The 14,390-nt window shown below is 51.0% G+C and overlaps 5 protein-coding genes across 5 annotated transcripts; 4 read left to right on the top strand and 1 right to left on the bottom strand.

The window, feature by feature from the left end:
* Positions 1-1,486: 1,486 nt before the first annotated feature.
* Positions 1,487-1,948, top strand: N7533_004666 (serine palmitoyltransferase small subunit family protein; the record flags this gene model as incomplete). Its single annotated transcript, XM_057101316.1, has 1 exon — positions 1,487-1,948. The coding sequence occupies one exon, from the start codon at positions 1,487-1,489 to the stop codon at positions 1,946-1,948; it is 462 nt and encodes a 153-aa protein (XP_056960946.1).
* Positions 1,949-3,043: 1,095 nt separating this feature from the next.
* Positions 3,044-4,781, top strand: N7533_004665 (rhomboid family membrane protein; the record flags this gene model as incomplete). Its single annotated transcript, XM_057101315.1, has 3 exons — positions 3,044-3,560; positions 3,632-4,659; positions 4,719-4,781. 3 exons carry the CDS (start codon positions 3,044-3,046, stop codon positions 4,779-4,781), a joined length of 1,608 nt encoding a protein of 535 aa, XP_056960945.1.
* A 546-nt stretch (positions 4,782-5,327) lies between these two features.
* Positions 5,328-7,023, top strand: N7533_004664 (DHHC family palmitoyltransferase; the record flags this gene model as incomplete). The annotated part of the gene is made up of 2 exons (XM_057101314.1): positions 5,328-5,526; positions 5,618-7,023. The coding sequence occupies 2 exons, from the start codon at positions 5,328-5,330 to the stop codon at positions 7,021-7,023; spliced, it is 1,605 nt and encodes a 534-aa protein (XP_056960944.1).
* An 853-nt stretch (positions 7,024-7,876) lies between these two features.
* On the top strand, positions 7,877-8,434 carry N7533_004663 (Ubiquitin-conjugating enzyme; the record flags this gene model as incomplete). The annotated part of the gene is made up of 1 exon (XM_057101313.1): positions 7,877-8,434. One exon carries the CDS (start codon positions 7,877-7,879, stop codon positions 8,432-8,434), a length of 558 nt encoding a protein of 185 aa, XP_056960943.1.
* A 362-nt stretch (positions 8,435-8,796) lies between these two features.
* Positions 8,797-14,325, bottom strand: N7533_004662 (uncharacterized protein; the record flags this gene model as incomplete). The annotated part of the gene is made up of 4 exons (XM_057101312.1): positions 8,797-12,446; positions 12,519-12,963; positions 13,066-14,123; positions 14,259-14,325. 4 exons carry the CDS (start codon positions 14,323-14,325, stop codon positions 8,797-8,799), a joined length of 5,220 nt encoding a protein of 1,739 aa, XP_056960942.1.
* Between the last annotated feature and the right edge of the window lie 65 nt (positions 14,326-14,390).

Raw genomic sequence — 14,390 nt, 5'->3', positions numbered from 1 at the left:
GCTTTTTTTGAGCAACAGAGGGCTCTACTACTGACCCACGACCAAGCTGTTTGGGCCATTGTTGTGTGCGAAGTATTCGAACCTGACGAAGACAGCTACGGTGGACGGAAGGACGAAGGAAGGTATGGATTCTAGAGACAAAGGAGGGAGTCTGATATACTAGGCGATCTGGACAGCCTAAGGCATACGGTATAAACCTCAACACAAGTCAAATGGGCCTCCAAGGGAGACATATCGGCTGATCTCAGTGGTCTGTTTCTATCTTTTAGTCCAGTTTTATTGAGGCGGTTCGTGAAGTTGACGTGTCTTGGGATATCCAGGTGAGGCCGTGAATCAAAGCATATTCATTTCCCCTCCAGAATCAAAGGCGGGGTAGTTGACAGGGGTCGGGGCGGATTTGTGTCACCTGAGCGGTGTGACATGGTGAGGCTCAGGCTGTGAAATTTCGATTTCCCTTTCAACCTGAGCGCCTATACATCCCTGCAATGAGGGAGTTCAAGTGGTAGGGCAGATGTGGTGGCCGAGGTGACGTCAGCGGGCTAGGCGGCTGAAATAAAGTATAACAAACTAATACAATAATATTATCTACAATTTAGTGTTAATCTACTATTCATCAAACTATTAGTATTTGTATAATAAAACCATACATACAGATCAAGAACCTCTATAATCCATGGACTCGGAATTGACTCCGTTTGGTCCGGGGCACCGACCATGGTTTCCAAAGTTGTTCCTGGCGCTTCCCGCACCAAACTCGTCAACTTTGGAACAGGAACAGGAACAACAGGAACAGGCTGGGATACAACAACAATATGCCGTGATATAACCGTCGTTATTTCAAAAAGAAAAAAAGAAAAAAATTCTAGTCTCCCCACAGAACCGGTTTCCGACATATGACTCCCTTGGCCTGAACTGGTTCTAGTGATTAATGCGAATATCGAATTACCAAGTTGGGGATAGGGCTGAATAGTTTCCGACTCCTCAGCCCTGCCGACTTTCCCGATCCTTTCTTCAAATTCCCTCTTTGGGATTCATCGGTCTGTGGCCTGGCCTTGCCTTCCAGGCTTGCTCTACCATGATGGTATTACTACATTTAGTGATCTTCAAGAGCAATTCTATCTCCTCCAACGCCACTCTCTGCACTTTTCTCCCCTTTGTCTACAGAGTATGCCATCTCCTCTAACCCTTCAATTTCATTATTTTCGGCATTATACGTCCTATCTTCTCTCGCTAGTATAGCCTGATCACATCCGTCTATATCCGCACCTTCCGTTCAGTCGGAGACTGAGGTCAATCTCACTTGCGCCTGGCCCTCACCCTCACTTAGGGAAACCGCTACCACCTCTTGCCAAATCCCTTTCCCTTTTCTCTCTCTTTACATACCAGAGGGAGCAAGACGCATCAAACAGACGACAAAATAAACGAGTACCCTCATCTGCCTCCTCACCTCCTCTACGCCTTTCGCTTGGGATCCTAGATCGACACCATGTCTACAATGACGACCAAAACCGAGATACAAACATGCTATACTTCGACAACTACGAACCTGCCACATGCTCCGACGGCTATGGATGAGCTTCTCATCAGGTACCCTTCGTCCATGTTCAGTTCCTCGAACACGTTGTGCAAGAAAAGTCGTAACCCATTTCAACGTGTGGTTGATCGCATCCGCCTCGTGTACTATAGATACGAAGTCACTTTCGGTCTCTACGTCATGACCCCGAGTGAGAAGTGTATCGCCAATGCCTTTGTACTCGTCGTCTTATCACTCTTACTGTGGGCGCTATTGCTATACTTCCCGACTCTTCTCTTTCACAAGCTCAGTCGCGCGATATGGCTGGTGACAGGCCACAGCGACGAGGCCAGCGCCACGCTACGGATGATAGAGATGCATGGCAATCTAATTCCGACAGCCTCTGTCGCCGATATCCCCCAGACTTCATGGTGAAAAAACTCCTTCGGCATTTTCTCAGAGGACTCCATCTATAGAACGTTTATACTCCGGGATCCATGCCAGCCTTGTGCTGAGGTGGGACTTCTCCGATGAAGGGACAATCCCATCGTTGATTGGGAAACGATTCCGCACCATATGGACAGTCGAATTTCAAAATTCGAATGCTGTTCTTCGTGGAATTTTTCACCTCATCTCTGTCTTGCTTCTCGTTTGCGCGCTAGCATTGTACCACCTTTTTGCCTCTGTTTTCTTGGCGTTTTTGAGGGATTATTCGGAGGCCATACCACATTCGTTTCAGCAACAAAACATCCCCCATGACGCACACCGGGCACATCCTTGCAGTTGACCACACACAAATACGAGCACACGAACCAACCCGGTCTGCCACGTCTCAGGGTACCGGGATACCAGGATACCTGTGGGCGGTTTTTGAATGTCGCAGTGGGAAGCATGGCTTTGCGGATCATATTGCTACTCATTGTAATACTCAATGTCAACTCAGAACTGAACAGAGCCGGTTTACACTTACCAGTACATTCTCTGTAAAACCCAGCCACAGGCGGTTGGGCATCTCCACTGTGAATTTAGCGGCCTGTTGATCGCCGCGGCTTGGCGCCTGCGGCTGAGTCTTGAGTACTTCGGGCGGTAAGACAGTGTCAATTGACCCTGATTTCTCTCGAAGAAAAGAGAGATAAAGTAGAATACGATGATATAAAATACAAAAGTGATATTACTAGTTGTCATGAATAATTCAAGCACATCCAAGTCAAGTCAAAGTCACAGTTGTGGTGTGCATCAACAGACTCAGCCAGAAACACACGCACTCGCCGCGCGGCTGTGTTGATGATCCGCCCCAAAAAATAACTTCCCCAAATGTGACTGCCTTGTCCTTCCTTTCTTCCTATATTCTTTCTTCTCGACCCTCTCATCCTCCATCCAACCGTCATTTTCCGCCCTCTCCTTCGCTAATAGGCCCCGATACTTTGACTTTCATTTTCACTTTCCAACCTTCTTTTTGGCGATTTGACGATTTGACGACACCCCCGGACTGCCCGGCCATCCCCTGTTCACAGCCTCGGCTCGCCCACCATGGCTTCCAACGACTACTACCACTCGAACATTCCCAGTCCCCCAGCTTACGAGCAAGCTGTCCCCGGGACAACTGCACCAGGGAGGACCACCCCAGCTGCTGGCGCGACCGCCTCCACCGCCGCGGCTCCTGGCCTTGGCTATTCTAGCTACACCACGTCCCATCATGATGACCCCTCCGTTCCCTATCACAACCGCGAGAGCCAACATTCGATCGCATCAGATGGAGGTGCATACTATTCGGCCGGGGGAGCACACGATGGTGACCACTACTCAGAGAACATCCCGCTCAAGTCGCAAACACAATTTGGCAACAACCCAGAATGGCAGAACCAGCAAACCCAGTACAACCCCTACCCACCCTCCCCTGGTGCGGTAGAAAACCTCAACAGAGGCCGTGGGGACCCCCGGCAACAGCAACAGAAGCGCGGGTTTTTCAAGAAGAAGCCCGCTTGGGCAACGTGGATTTTGACATTGGCGATGATTATAACATTCATTATTGAACTGGTGAAAACGGGTGAGTTGTGCCTGTTCAATCAAGAAACCTGGGGGTTGAAATTTGACTAACCTCGCCGTTACAATGTATAGCACAAATGACCGGTTCGCCAATCACAAAGCCCGCAAACAACCCATTCTTAGGTCCCTCAGCCTACATGCAGATCTATATGGGCGCTCGGTTCACCCCATGCATGAAGAGCGTCCCAGGTATTCAAGACCTGGGCGAGTCTGTCACATTCCTTTGCCCAAACTCCACCACAACCGATACGAAAGACGAAGTATGCAGTCTCTCTGAGCTTTGCGGCTTTGGTGGAGTCCCCAACCCGGGCAAGGGCGTAACGCTGGATACGAACCCATCACCAAACCAATGGTTCCGCTTCATCCTTCCTATCTTTTTGCACGGTGGATTTATTCATATCGCAATCAATCTATTCGCCCAAATGTTCATCTGCACGGATATGGAACGCTTGATCGGATTTTGGCGTTTCACATTGGCCTACTTTGCCAGTGGTATCTTCGGCTATGTGCTCGGTGGAAACTATGCTTCTCAGACTGAGCCTAGTGTTGGCTGCTCGGGTGCTCTGTTCGGAATAATGGCTCTGTTCCTCCTGGATCTGCTCTACGATTGGCCGAATCGCGAATCCCGCTGGGTGGAATTGATTGTCATGATTCTCGGTATTGCAGTTTCATTCGTGCTAGGCCTACTGCCCGATTTGGATAACTTTTCCCATATCGGTGGATTTGTCATGGGATTGGCGATTGGTCTTTGCATCATGCGCTCTCCCAACGCGCTACGCGAACGGATCGGTCTTGCGCGCCAACCGTATGTTGCGATGAGCGGTGGTGCAGCTCGGCCTGCGGAAGACACACGCAAAACAACCTCGTTCATGGACTTTTTCAAGGGCCGTGGAGGCATGGTCTCTTCATCAAGTGATGAGAACGCATCCAAAAAGAATCCTCTCAACTTCTTCAAGGGCCGGAAGCCCCTCTGGTGGGCCTGGTGGCTGATCCGAGCTGGTGCTCTGGTCGCCGTACTGATTGGATTCATCATGTTGATCATCGACTTCTACAAGTACCCCAAATCTAACTGCTCCTGGTGCTACCGCCTGAGTTGCTTGGTAAGTCGAAATTGCATCCGTTTTATGATTTGCACCTGCTAACAAATATGTGCGATTAGCCCGTCAATGGTTGGTGTGACCAGTCACTCACCACAACCACCACGAACAAGACCTCATCCTAATGAGGTCATTTCTTTTATCATTTCTCTACCATTCATTCGTGGCGTTGATCTTGGTTGGATAAGCCGATGCGTGTCATGAAATATCTGTAAATAGAACCAGGTGTGCAGGTGCACTATCCTTATTATCATACCAGACTGCACCCCGCTGTCTTGAACATATCATACCCTAGTACTACTTAAGTATGAACTACTAAGGGCAAAGTGAAAGAGGGGGGATAGATAGCTTCTCTAATTTAACAAAGATACCCAGGGCTATATCAATTAAGTCAAGAAGAAGCAGTTCTGTTCAATGTGCACGATTGAAAAGACCGAACCCTGACTGTAAAACAATTAATAAGTTCTCTCCCAAAGTTGATCTCCGTATACTTCGAGTTCTTCTTGTACTCCACCGAGGCTCGGCGTGGCTGAGGTGGCTGAGTCAGGCCCGCTTACGACGCCGCTGAAGCCGGACGATGGGCATGTGCAACGCTTCAGCTCTCTCCCTGATCAATATACACCCCTCGATGCCCATCGCCCGCTCTTCGCTTGAGTGAGCAAGCATCAGTCATGGCCACCTTGGCCTCATCACCCCCGACCTCGCCAACATGGCCGAAGCGGCGCCCTCGCACCTGGGCACTCCGCTGTGAACGCTACTGCTGCGCCGCGGCCAGCTGCTTTCCTCTCTTTTTCGTCTACGGCCTGACAACTTGGGCCGTTTATGTCGAGGCCAGTATTGGCTTCAAGGAGTCACGGAGTGACTGGCTTGGTATGAATAACCCCGCTGTTACTTGGATGCCTAGTGGGCTTGCGTACGGAAGTACAATTCAATTAACTAACGACATGGGTCGGCTTCGCAGGTCTTCCTAGTACGATACTCGGCGTCTTCTTTTACTGCATGCTCAATGCATCATATACCGTCGCCGTCTTCACTGATCCCGGTTCACCACAATCGATCCGTCGCGGAAATGCCCGCGGACAATACAGCGCCTTGCCTGTTACCGAGACCCCCGAGTTCACTTCTTACACCGTCAGTTCAACCGGCGGATCGCGATACTGCAAGAAATGCATGTGTCCGAAACCAGATCGCGCACACCACTGCTCAACATGCAAACGTTGTGTCCTGAAGATGGACCACCACTGCCCCTGGCTGGCAACCTGCGTCGGACTACATAACTACAAGGCGTTCCTTTTATTCTTGATCTACACATCCTTGTTTTGCTGGGTTTGCTTCGCTACATCATCCATATGGGTTTGGACGGAGATTCTCAACGACACGCGCTACATGGACACATACCTCCCCGTGAACGTGGTTCTATTGGCGATTTTGGGCGGCATTATCGGTCTTGTCCTATCAGGATTTACAGCGTGGCATATCAGCTTGGCTGTCAGAGGCGTAACCACTATTGAATGTCTCGAGAAGACACGATATGTTTCACCGCTGCGCAAAGCGCTCGAGCGACAGCATTTCGACCCAGGATCCAACGGCCACGGCGCCGGTCACGATGAAGAGAGCCTAACGCAACGACTACAAGGCTACGGGAATCAGATCATCGATGCCCACGCGAACGCCATTCCCGGCGTAACCCGAGCCGAAGAAGGCGAAGAGCGCCTCTCCCCAGCACCCTATGGACCAGGCCAGGGCCCGACTCTCGGCTCCGCAAGCAACAACCTCACACCCGCCCAGCAAGCGCTGACCCGCTCATACGCGGAGAACGAGCGACAACGAGAGCACGAGCGATACCAACAGTATCTAAATGACGAAGACAGTGAGAAGATGCCCAATGCATTCGATCTCGGATGGCGCCGCAACCTCCTCCACCTTTTCGGCGATCGTTCACTTTACTGGTTCGTTCCGGTCTGCAACACAACTGGCGATGGATGGCGCTGGGAGCCAAGTCAGCGTTTCCTCGAGTCCCGCGACCGCCTGCGTGATGATCGCGAGCTGGCCGCCTCGGAAGAGCAGCAGTATTATCGAGATCTATACCAGCGTAACATGGACAATAGCCGCAGCTGGATCGGCGGTGCCAGTAACGGCGCTGGCGCCGCTCAGCCAGGTTGGACCGCCAATCGCGGGCGACAGGATATTCCCGAGCGTCCTCCGACTAGTGTGTCGATGCAAACGCTCGCGCCTGCATCGCCGCGGCCTAGGCCCGGAGACAGTGACTTTGAAGACGACGTTGAGGGGAATGGATTGCTGGATCCTGAGGAGGCAGGGCGTCGAACACGCAATAGAGAAACGGACGAATGGCGTGATTGGGATTGAACAGGGACATTCCATCTATAAGTAGTTGCATCATTGGTTGGCGTTCGGATTAAGCGGTCGGCCTAAAGGCCAAGTTGGCATTTCCCCCCCATGTATGACTAGCATGCGTGTACATTGTGGATCTCGAGATCTGGAACTTACCTTACTCGTATTTATTTACAAGTTTCTTTTCCCTCTTTCGTCTCTTCCTTTCACCTCCCCCTTTGTGATATTTTTTAGCCTGGTCCGATATAAATCCGGTAAACTGCATCGCTGTATAAAACACCGTCATCCAATCTGATTACTCCGCACTCGTCCAATCTAATCTCGACTCCACCTCTGCCTCACTCCAACTCTCCTCCAACCTCCAACCACCCCAAATAACCGCGGGGTCAACCAACACCAAAGCAAACAAAAGGGGAACATTGGAACAAATACCCTCCAGTCAACATACATAAAAATGACCTCCCCCCTCAACCCGCCGCCTCCTCAAAGAATCAACAGATCTCCACAAAAACCCAAGTCCCTACTTCACCGCCGCCCCAGTCAACGACACGAACCTCCACGACTGGCACTTCACCCTAGTCGGGCCACCAAGTCCAACCCCCCTACGCAAACGGCCTCTATCACGGCCGAATCACATTCCCAGCCGCATACCCACTCCGCCCACCGTCCTTCCGCTTCCTAACCCCCTCCGCCCGCTTCGAGGTAAACCGCGAAATATGCCTCAGTATCTCGGGCCACCATGAAGAAACATGGCAGCCGGCGTGGGGGGTGCGCACGGCGCTGCTGGCTATCCGGAGCGAGATCTTCAGCGGCGAGAGTAAAGGGCAGGTTGGTGGGATGGAGGGTAGTGAGGAGTTGAGGCGCGAGTATGCGGGTTTATCGCGCGGGTGGGTTTGTCGCGAGTGTGGGGGGGTCGAATGAGTTGCGTATGCGGGAGTTTTGGGAGCTTTGTCGGGAGGTTGGGGTCGAGGTTGATGTTGAGGGTGATTGGGATGGGGATGGGGATGGGAAGGGTCAGGAGGGAGAGAAGGATGCGCAAGAGGGGGAGACAGAGCAACAGCAGCAGCAGCAGCAGCAGCAGCAGGAGCACGACTCTTCAGCTGCTCCTGTTGTTCAACATGTGCCTGTTTCTGCGCCTGAACCTACACCAGAGACTGAGATTCCCGCATCTACGGATCCCGTCATATCTCAACCCCCGGTGTCGGAACCATCACAGCCTATCCAGAGATCTACGTCTGTGTCGACGCCGACAAGATCAACGGCTCCGAACTCCCCACCTGCGTCTACGCAGCTTTCCCGTACTAGGCCCCAGGCTGATCCTACTTCGCCGGCTAATAGCCCATGGCTAGATCGTGCTATTATTTGCGTGATTGTCGCGCTGGTGATTTTGGTCCTTCGGCGGACAATCGATCCTGACGATCTATAGCGAGGAGTTACTCCGGAAGCTGTTTGAATGCTCCTGCTTTGAAAACGATACTTCATGGTATGCTTGAAAATCGTCGTCACAGGGAAAAGTTGTATTGTTGTATAGTTGGCTCTTCATTTGTGAAGCAACCTTTACACATCGAGCCGAGGGAGTGACTATGCATTGATTTTGTTTCCTAGATACCCGCTCGGCGTTTGGTATAGCCTTGTTTATTTGTGTTTTTATTTTTTTATTTTTTAATTCCAAATACGAATGCCAGTGGATAGATATTGAATATTAGAAATTTTCATTATTACTCCTTTTCGTTGACATTTGCAATGCACTGGCTAGGAATAAGGGGAAAGAATCACCGTGCAATAGCATCAAAGTACCATCCACCACCACTCCTGTACTTTCCATCTCTTCTCCGATCCAACGTCCTCGCCCTGTACAACACCGATATCCGTCAACCAGCCAAGCATCATCTCAATCTCCCACGGCGCCATCGCCGGCTTAATCATGCTACTTATACCCTTCGCCGAAAGACCCTCCCGCAGCACCAAGCATCCAATTACCGAAGCAAGCCCCATCTCCCATAGCGGCTGGACCAGATGCCCATTAAGATCCATCCAAAGCGGAATCTTCTGCGGGTTACCAGGCTCAAGCGGAGACAATGCTGGGGGCTTGGTGCTAGTAACACGCTCCTCGATAGGATTGCCATAGACGTATGACGCAGTGGGTTTGACATCAACCGCAAAGCGGAGCTTCGTCTTGTCCATTTGCCGCGTGAGATATCCATCATCTACAAGGCCGAATTTATCGCGCGGGGCTCCGCGCGGGAAGAGTTCAACATGCCCGTTGGTGAAGAGGTTGATCATAGCCAGGATGTGGCCATCTTCGGCGTTGTATTGGACCTCAGCGACACCCTCGTCCCACATCTTCAGGTCAAGTGTTGAGATCTTGAACGCTGCCGCCTGTTTGAGAATACCGCATTCGATCATACGTCTGCGGTTCAGCTGTTGGAGGAGATGGTCGGTGATGTCGAAATTGCGACCTGGTGCGACGCGGCCGCGATTGTTCTGGCCGATAACGCGGTCTTTCATCAATGACTCTACCGCTGACTGGATGCGTTTCTCGCCGAATCGCTCGAGGATTGTGTTGGACTTGGCTGGGTCGTAGGTGTCTTCTGGCGTGACGATATTGGCTCGAACAAATGTCTTGGTAATCTCTTCTCGTTTCAGCTCTTGCTGTCGGTGGCTTTCGTGTTTGGCCTCTCTGTCGTCATCTAGCATCACGGAAAATGCTGTCTGGGCCAATACCCCGCGTCGGTAATTGAGAGTCATTCCCACGGTGGTGGTGAAAATCTCATCGGCCGTAGGAACGGGCTCTTCGCGGAGTGCGAAAATGTCATCGAATTGTTCACGGGTTGCGGGGAGAGAAGGTGCGCGCTCGGATGTTGAAACTTCCAGCTGGAAGTTTGCCCATTCGATCAAGGTCGGCCAGGGGTAGCTATCTAGATCTGTGTAGTCGATCGTGGGGACCTGGTCATTGGCATATGCCTTCAAAAACCTGTCTTGGAAATCGTTTTGCATCTTCATGATCTGCAACCGGTTTCGGTTTAACACGTTCCGCGCCCTGTCGATCAAGGACGATGCATCATGGCCAGGGAAACAAGCCGCCACCAGATCCCAGTCAACATGTCGTGCTTCCGTTCCACCTGTCAAAACACGTACGGCAACGATAGCGAGCATGATTTTCCGAAGCAGGGCTTCGGGGATCGGTTGGAAGGTACGTCGCTTGGTGGGTCGAGGTGTAGCTGGCAGTGTTGGCTGAAATCTTGCGCTGGCTGGAGTGGACGTATCGACCTTTTCGAGTCGTCGTTCCTGGTTATTGTAATCTCTCTGCTTCCTTCTGCCACGCTTTCTAGTCCTCATTGGCGTCGGCAGCTGCAGGGGTGCTAGTTCGGGTTCGTCGACATCAAAGCGAATCTGACCGTCAATTGGAGCCCCATAGAAACTGTTCCTAACAGTCTGCGAAATATACGTCTCATCAGGAAGGACAGTATCGAGGAGTTCCTCATGGCCGATCTCCCATCTGGCAATTCTATCACTCGTGCGGTGGAAGTCGTGTTGATCTGGGTTTGCCATGGCAAGTTGAGAAAGCTTACGGACAGGGTCCGGGACGGCAAGCCTTCTTGGAAGTAACCTTCGCATTTGGCCCGCGATACCTTGAGTAGCAAAAGTGCCACTGCTGGGTTGGAACGTTTGTTGCGGGCTCATTATCAGACTGAACCCGCCAGGACCGGAGATTTTTCTCACAATCCTCTTTGACAGAGTGTCCCGTTCTCCCTTCTGTCGCTGGCCCAAGCTCATCTTCTTAGGTCTGAAAATGATCGTTTGTTGGTGATGGGATCCTGGCGCAAATTCTTCCGCCGCCGGTGGTCGTTGAATCTGCATGAGTCGAGAGGTACCGGGGATATCAAGATCGTCATTGTCGGAATGAGGTTCAACATGTCCAACCACTCGTTTGTACAGAGCCATTTCAACTCGTCGGTTCCTCCTCTTTTCCGAGTTTACAACGAACGCTGGTTTACTTTGCAGCTGCACTATCGCCCCTTCTTCAACACGCAGCTCCTGCTTCTGACCAGTGGCGCGCGAGCTGTGCTTCGAAATACTAGGGTCCAGGACGACATTTGGAGAGTACGATACTTTCGGAGTGGATCGATCCGTGGCTAGGACTTTCTTTTGCATCTCCTTGACGAAAGGATCATCGGGCGACATTTCAGGCTTCGTGACCATGGTCTTTGTAACCATTACATCGCAAGGATCCTTGCCGCTGAAAGTGAGTTGCCGAAGCTTGCCAGCATCAACCAAATGCTTGATTGCCATCTTCACGGTTCGAAGATCTGGCTTCTCCTTGAATTTCAACCTCATCCACTCAGTCACGAATGGATACCAAATTTCATGCCCAGAAGGATATGCACCTCCGGCCTTCTCAACAATGTCCATGACGATCTTTCTCCGGAGCAGATTGATAGAGCCTCCACCTTTCTCTGCCCTTTTGGGTTGCACTTTTCTTACTTTCCGTGTTTCTGAATTGGGGGTATCTGCAGCCGTCGTTGTGGCGGCCGCCGATGGAGGCCCCATTATCTCCTCTTCGAGAGGGGTATGGCTTGCAAGTGCAACCGAACCAGCAATTTCAGACTCGGCTCGCCCAGGTGACGTAATCCTCTGTCGTTTATTTGGAGATATGTGAGTGTCTTCAGTACTGAGCGGATGCTTAGCCGTGACATCAGCTTGTGTGGAAATGTCATCCACATCAGTGTTTGGAATCTCCGACACATCGATTGCGGCCTCGGTCCCAGATGACATTGCTGAGCCAGCAATGTCACCAAGCTTCTCGGTTTTAGACTTTATAGGTTCGCCTCTCGGCTTTTTTGATGGACTAGGAGAGTCGGCATTGTTGAAGCCAGTCGGGGGTCGTTTGATAGAAGTCTGCGGGTGGGGTTTCGAACTCTGTTGATTCCCATCGACAGGCTGATCACCGCCCGAATTTTGCGGTAACCCAGCCACCTTTGAGTCCACGGTGTTTTTCTCAATGTCTGAATCTTCCTTGACGAACCACGGCATGTTAGAAATGTTGGGAGATTTGAAGACAGCGATCCGGCTCTTTCTCGGCCTGCCTTGTCTTTTGCCTGCTGGTCTTCTTTTGCCCTCCGGTGTAACATAAACACCAGGCGAAGGCTTATCCATTAACAAGGCATTGTATTCGGTCCAAGTATTATCCATGCCCATGGCCTCGAATCTTTCTTTTTTGGAAAGACCCGCCAGTTTATTGAACTTTGCTTTGGAAATTTTTGGTCGTTGCATAAACTGTGTGGAGGTGTCTTCCAGGTTGATGTCATTTACTTCCTCATCAACCTCGTCGGCTCCGCGCTTCTTGAAAGGGCCTTGCAGAATACCGTGCGGCTTCGTTGTACCCGGAGTTCCTGCAATCCCACCATAGTAGGGTTTTACGTTCCCGGCCCTGATAGCTGTGTATCCTTGTCAGTATCCAAAATCTATATCGGCCCTCTCCCAAGGGTACTCATGGAAGAACGACATACCGAATTCGCCATTTGGAAGTAGTATCACCGCGGGGTCATGGTTGGTCAATTTGTAGTCTTTAGGGTTGGCAGCAAGCAACCCTTGATACAACGCTCCTCTGCCACCTTTCATCAATCCCGCTGGTGGCCCTGTCTGGGGGAATCCATATTGATCGAGTTGAGCTTTTGCCTCGGGTCCTGGGATCTTCGGGGCGTTCTTTTTCTTACTGCCAGGGTTAAACTCCACGGCCTCCCAGGATGTTATACCAGTCTTGACACGCTCGGCAAAGTTCTTGATGGAGAAATTTCTGTAAAAGATGATGGTTTTTTGAATATCCTGGTCCCTGAGAAGGGCATAGTGCCGAAGGTGGAGAGGCTGTGAGAGCTGCCAGCAATCAGTTAGACGATGTAGCAAGCTTTCCGAAGGCCTGCGGTAGAAGCTTCCAAAGCAGAGTTTGTTTATTTCCTAAAAATGTCTGTTAGTGCGACGTTCGCCAAGTTCATTCCTGTCAGACTGACCAGGTTGGTGACTCCCCCCCGGGCCAGATCGGTCAATGATGTCAAATACTTGATTCGTGACATGGCGATCCGGCGTCCATATGGGCATAAGTGGAACCGACTTCACGAGATGCTTTCCCGTGTCCATATCCACATCTCCATTGTCAGCGCCAGATGTTTGCTGCACGGTATCAATCTCCATATCCTCGTCGTCGTCAGCTTGGTCATCGACATCAGCATTCAAGGCACCCCCGTTGAATTCATGAAAACTGGAAATGTCTTTTGCGTTGGGTTCACGCCTGAGTACAACACATGGGTGTAGCTTTTCGTACTGTGACTCGGCTCTCACACGCTCAACAACCCCCATTCTTTCGAATTTGCGAATCGCTCGAGATAGAATTTTCCAGCGCCAGCGGTCCTGGAAGCCTAGAAGCTTCTTCAGGTCATTACGCGAAATGATCTTCTCTTTCCTGAGAATTTCGAAAAGCTTGGTCGTAAAAGCCTCGAAATCAATGATATTTTTGTCGTGGGTGGCGATCTGAGATTTCTGGTGGCCTTGATTGTCGGATGCATCTTTGAGGAATCGCTTGTGGGTGCATAGACTGGTGCGCGCTGATTTGATTTGAACGGCACGCTTTTCGATGTATCCCTTTCTCTGTAGGGCATCTGTTCGCTTCGGAACGGAGCGTTTATCTTGGCCACTCAGCTTCACCAGCCTGACTTGGTCAATGCCTGCTGATCGGTGGACGGCGATGATTGAAAGCAAGACAAATTCCGAATGGGGAAGTTTGGTCTCGTCAGGGCCATGGCCGGCGACCGCATGCCAGGTCCGTTCCCGAGGGACAAAGATTCGAATTTGTGCAACCGTAGATGATGTCTCGGTCTCTATCTCCTGCCCATTTGAGTCCCTTGGCCCTTGGTCCTCACGGTCCAACTTTTCGGCCTCGTCCAGAGAAAGGCCTTGCCACTCGTTTTCCTGGCCTACCGATACCTCGGGATGTTGAGTTAGCCAGGTCCAAACTTTTGCCTTGAAAGGACGGTCAACAGTCTGGCGCAGCTGGGTTGCATCCTTGGAAGCATTATTGTAGAAAGTTTCAATTGCTTGGAGGACAGTTGAAATTGTTGCTCCTATGAGGTGGTCAGTATGTTTGAATACTTGATCAATGGCTGACAAGTAAAGTAGACCAATGTATGCACGAAGTATACAAGAGGCTGAATTAAGTGTGTATGTGGGTCTGGATTATCAAACCAAATGATACGCACCCTGGTTGCCGCATAACGCGACCTCGCCAAGGAGGAAATCAATCAACTCCTGTAGACTTCGGGCCATGGTTTAACCTTTAAAAGGCATGGCCATGTAATCAGTTACAGGGGTTCAGATTGGCGGAGATAAAA

The sequence above is a fragment of the Penicillium manginii genome (assembly GCF_028828005.1).
Source record: "Penicillium manginii strain IBT 31320 chromosome Unknown utg000004l:1.0-7231830.0:1.0-7236170.0, whole genome shotgun sequence".
Lineage (NCBI taxonomy): Eukaryota > Fungi > Ascomycota > Eurotiomycetes > Eurotiales > Aspergillaceae > Penicillium > Penicillium manginii.
This window is presented reverse-complemented; position numbering and strand designations above follow the sequence as displayed.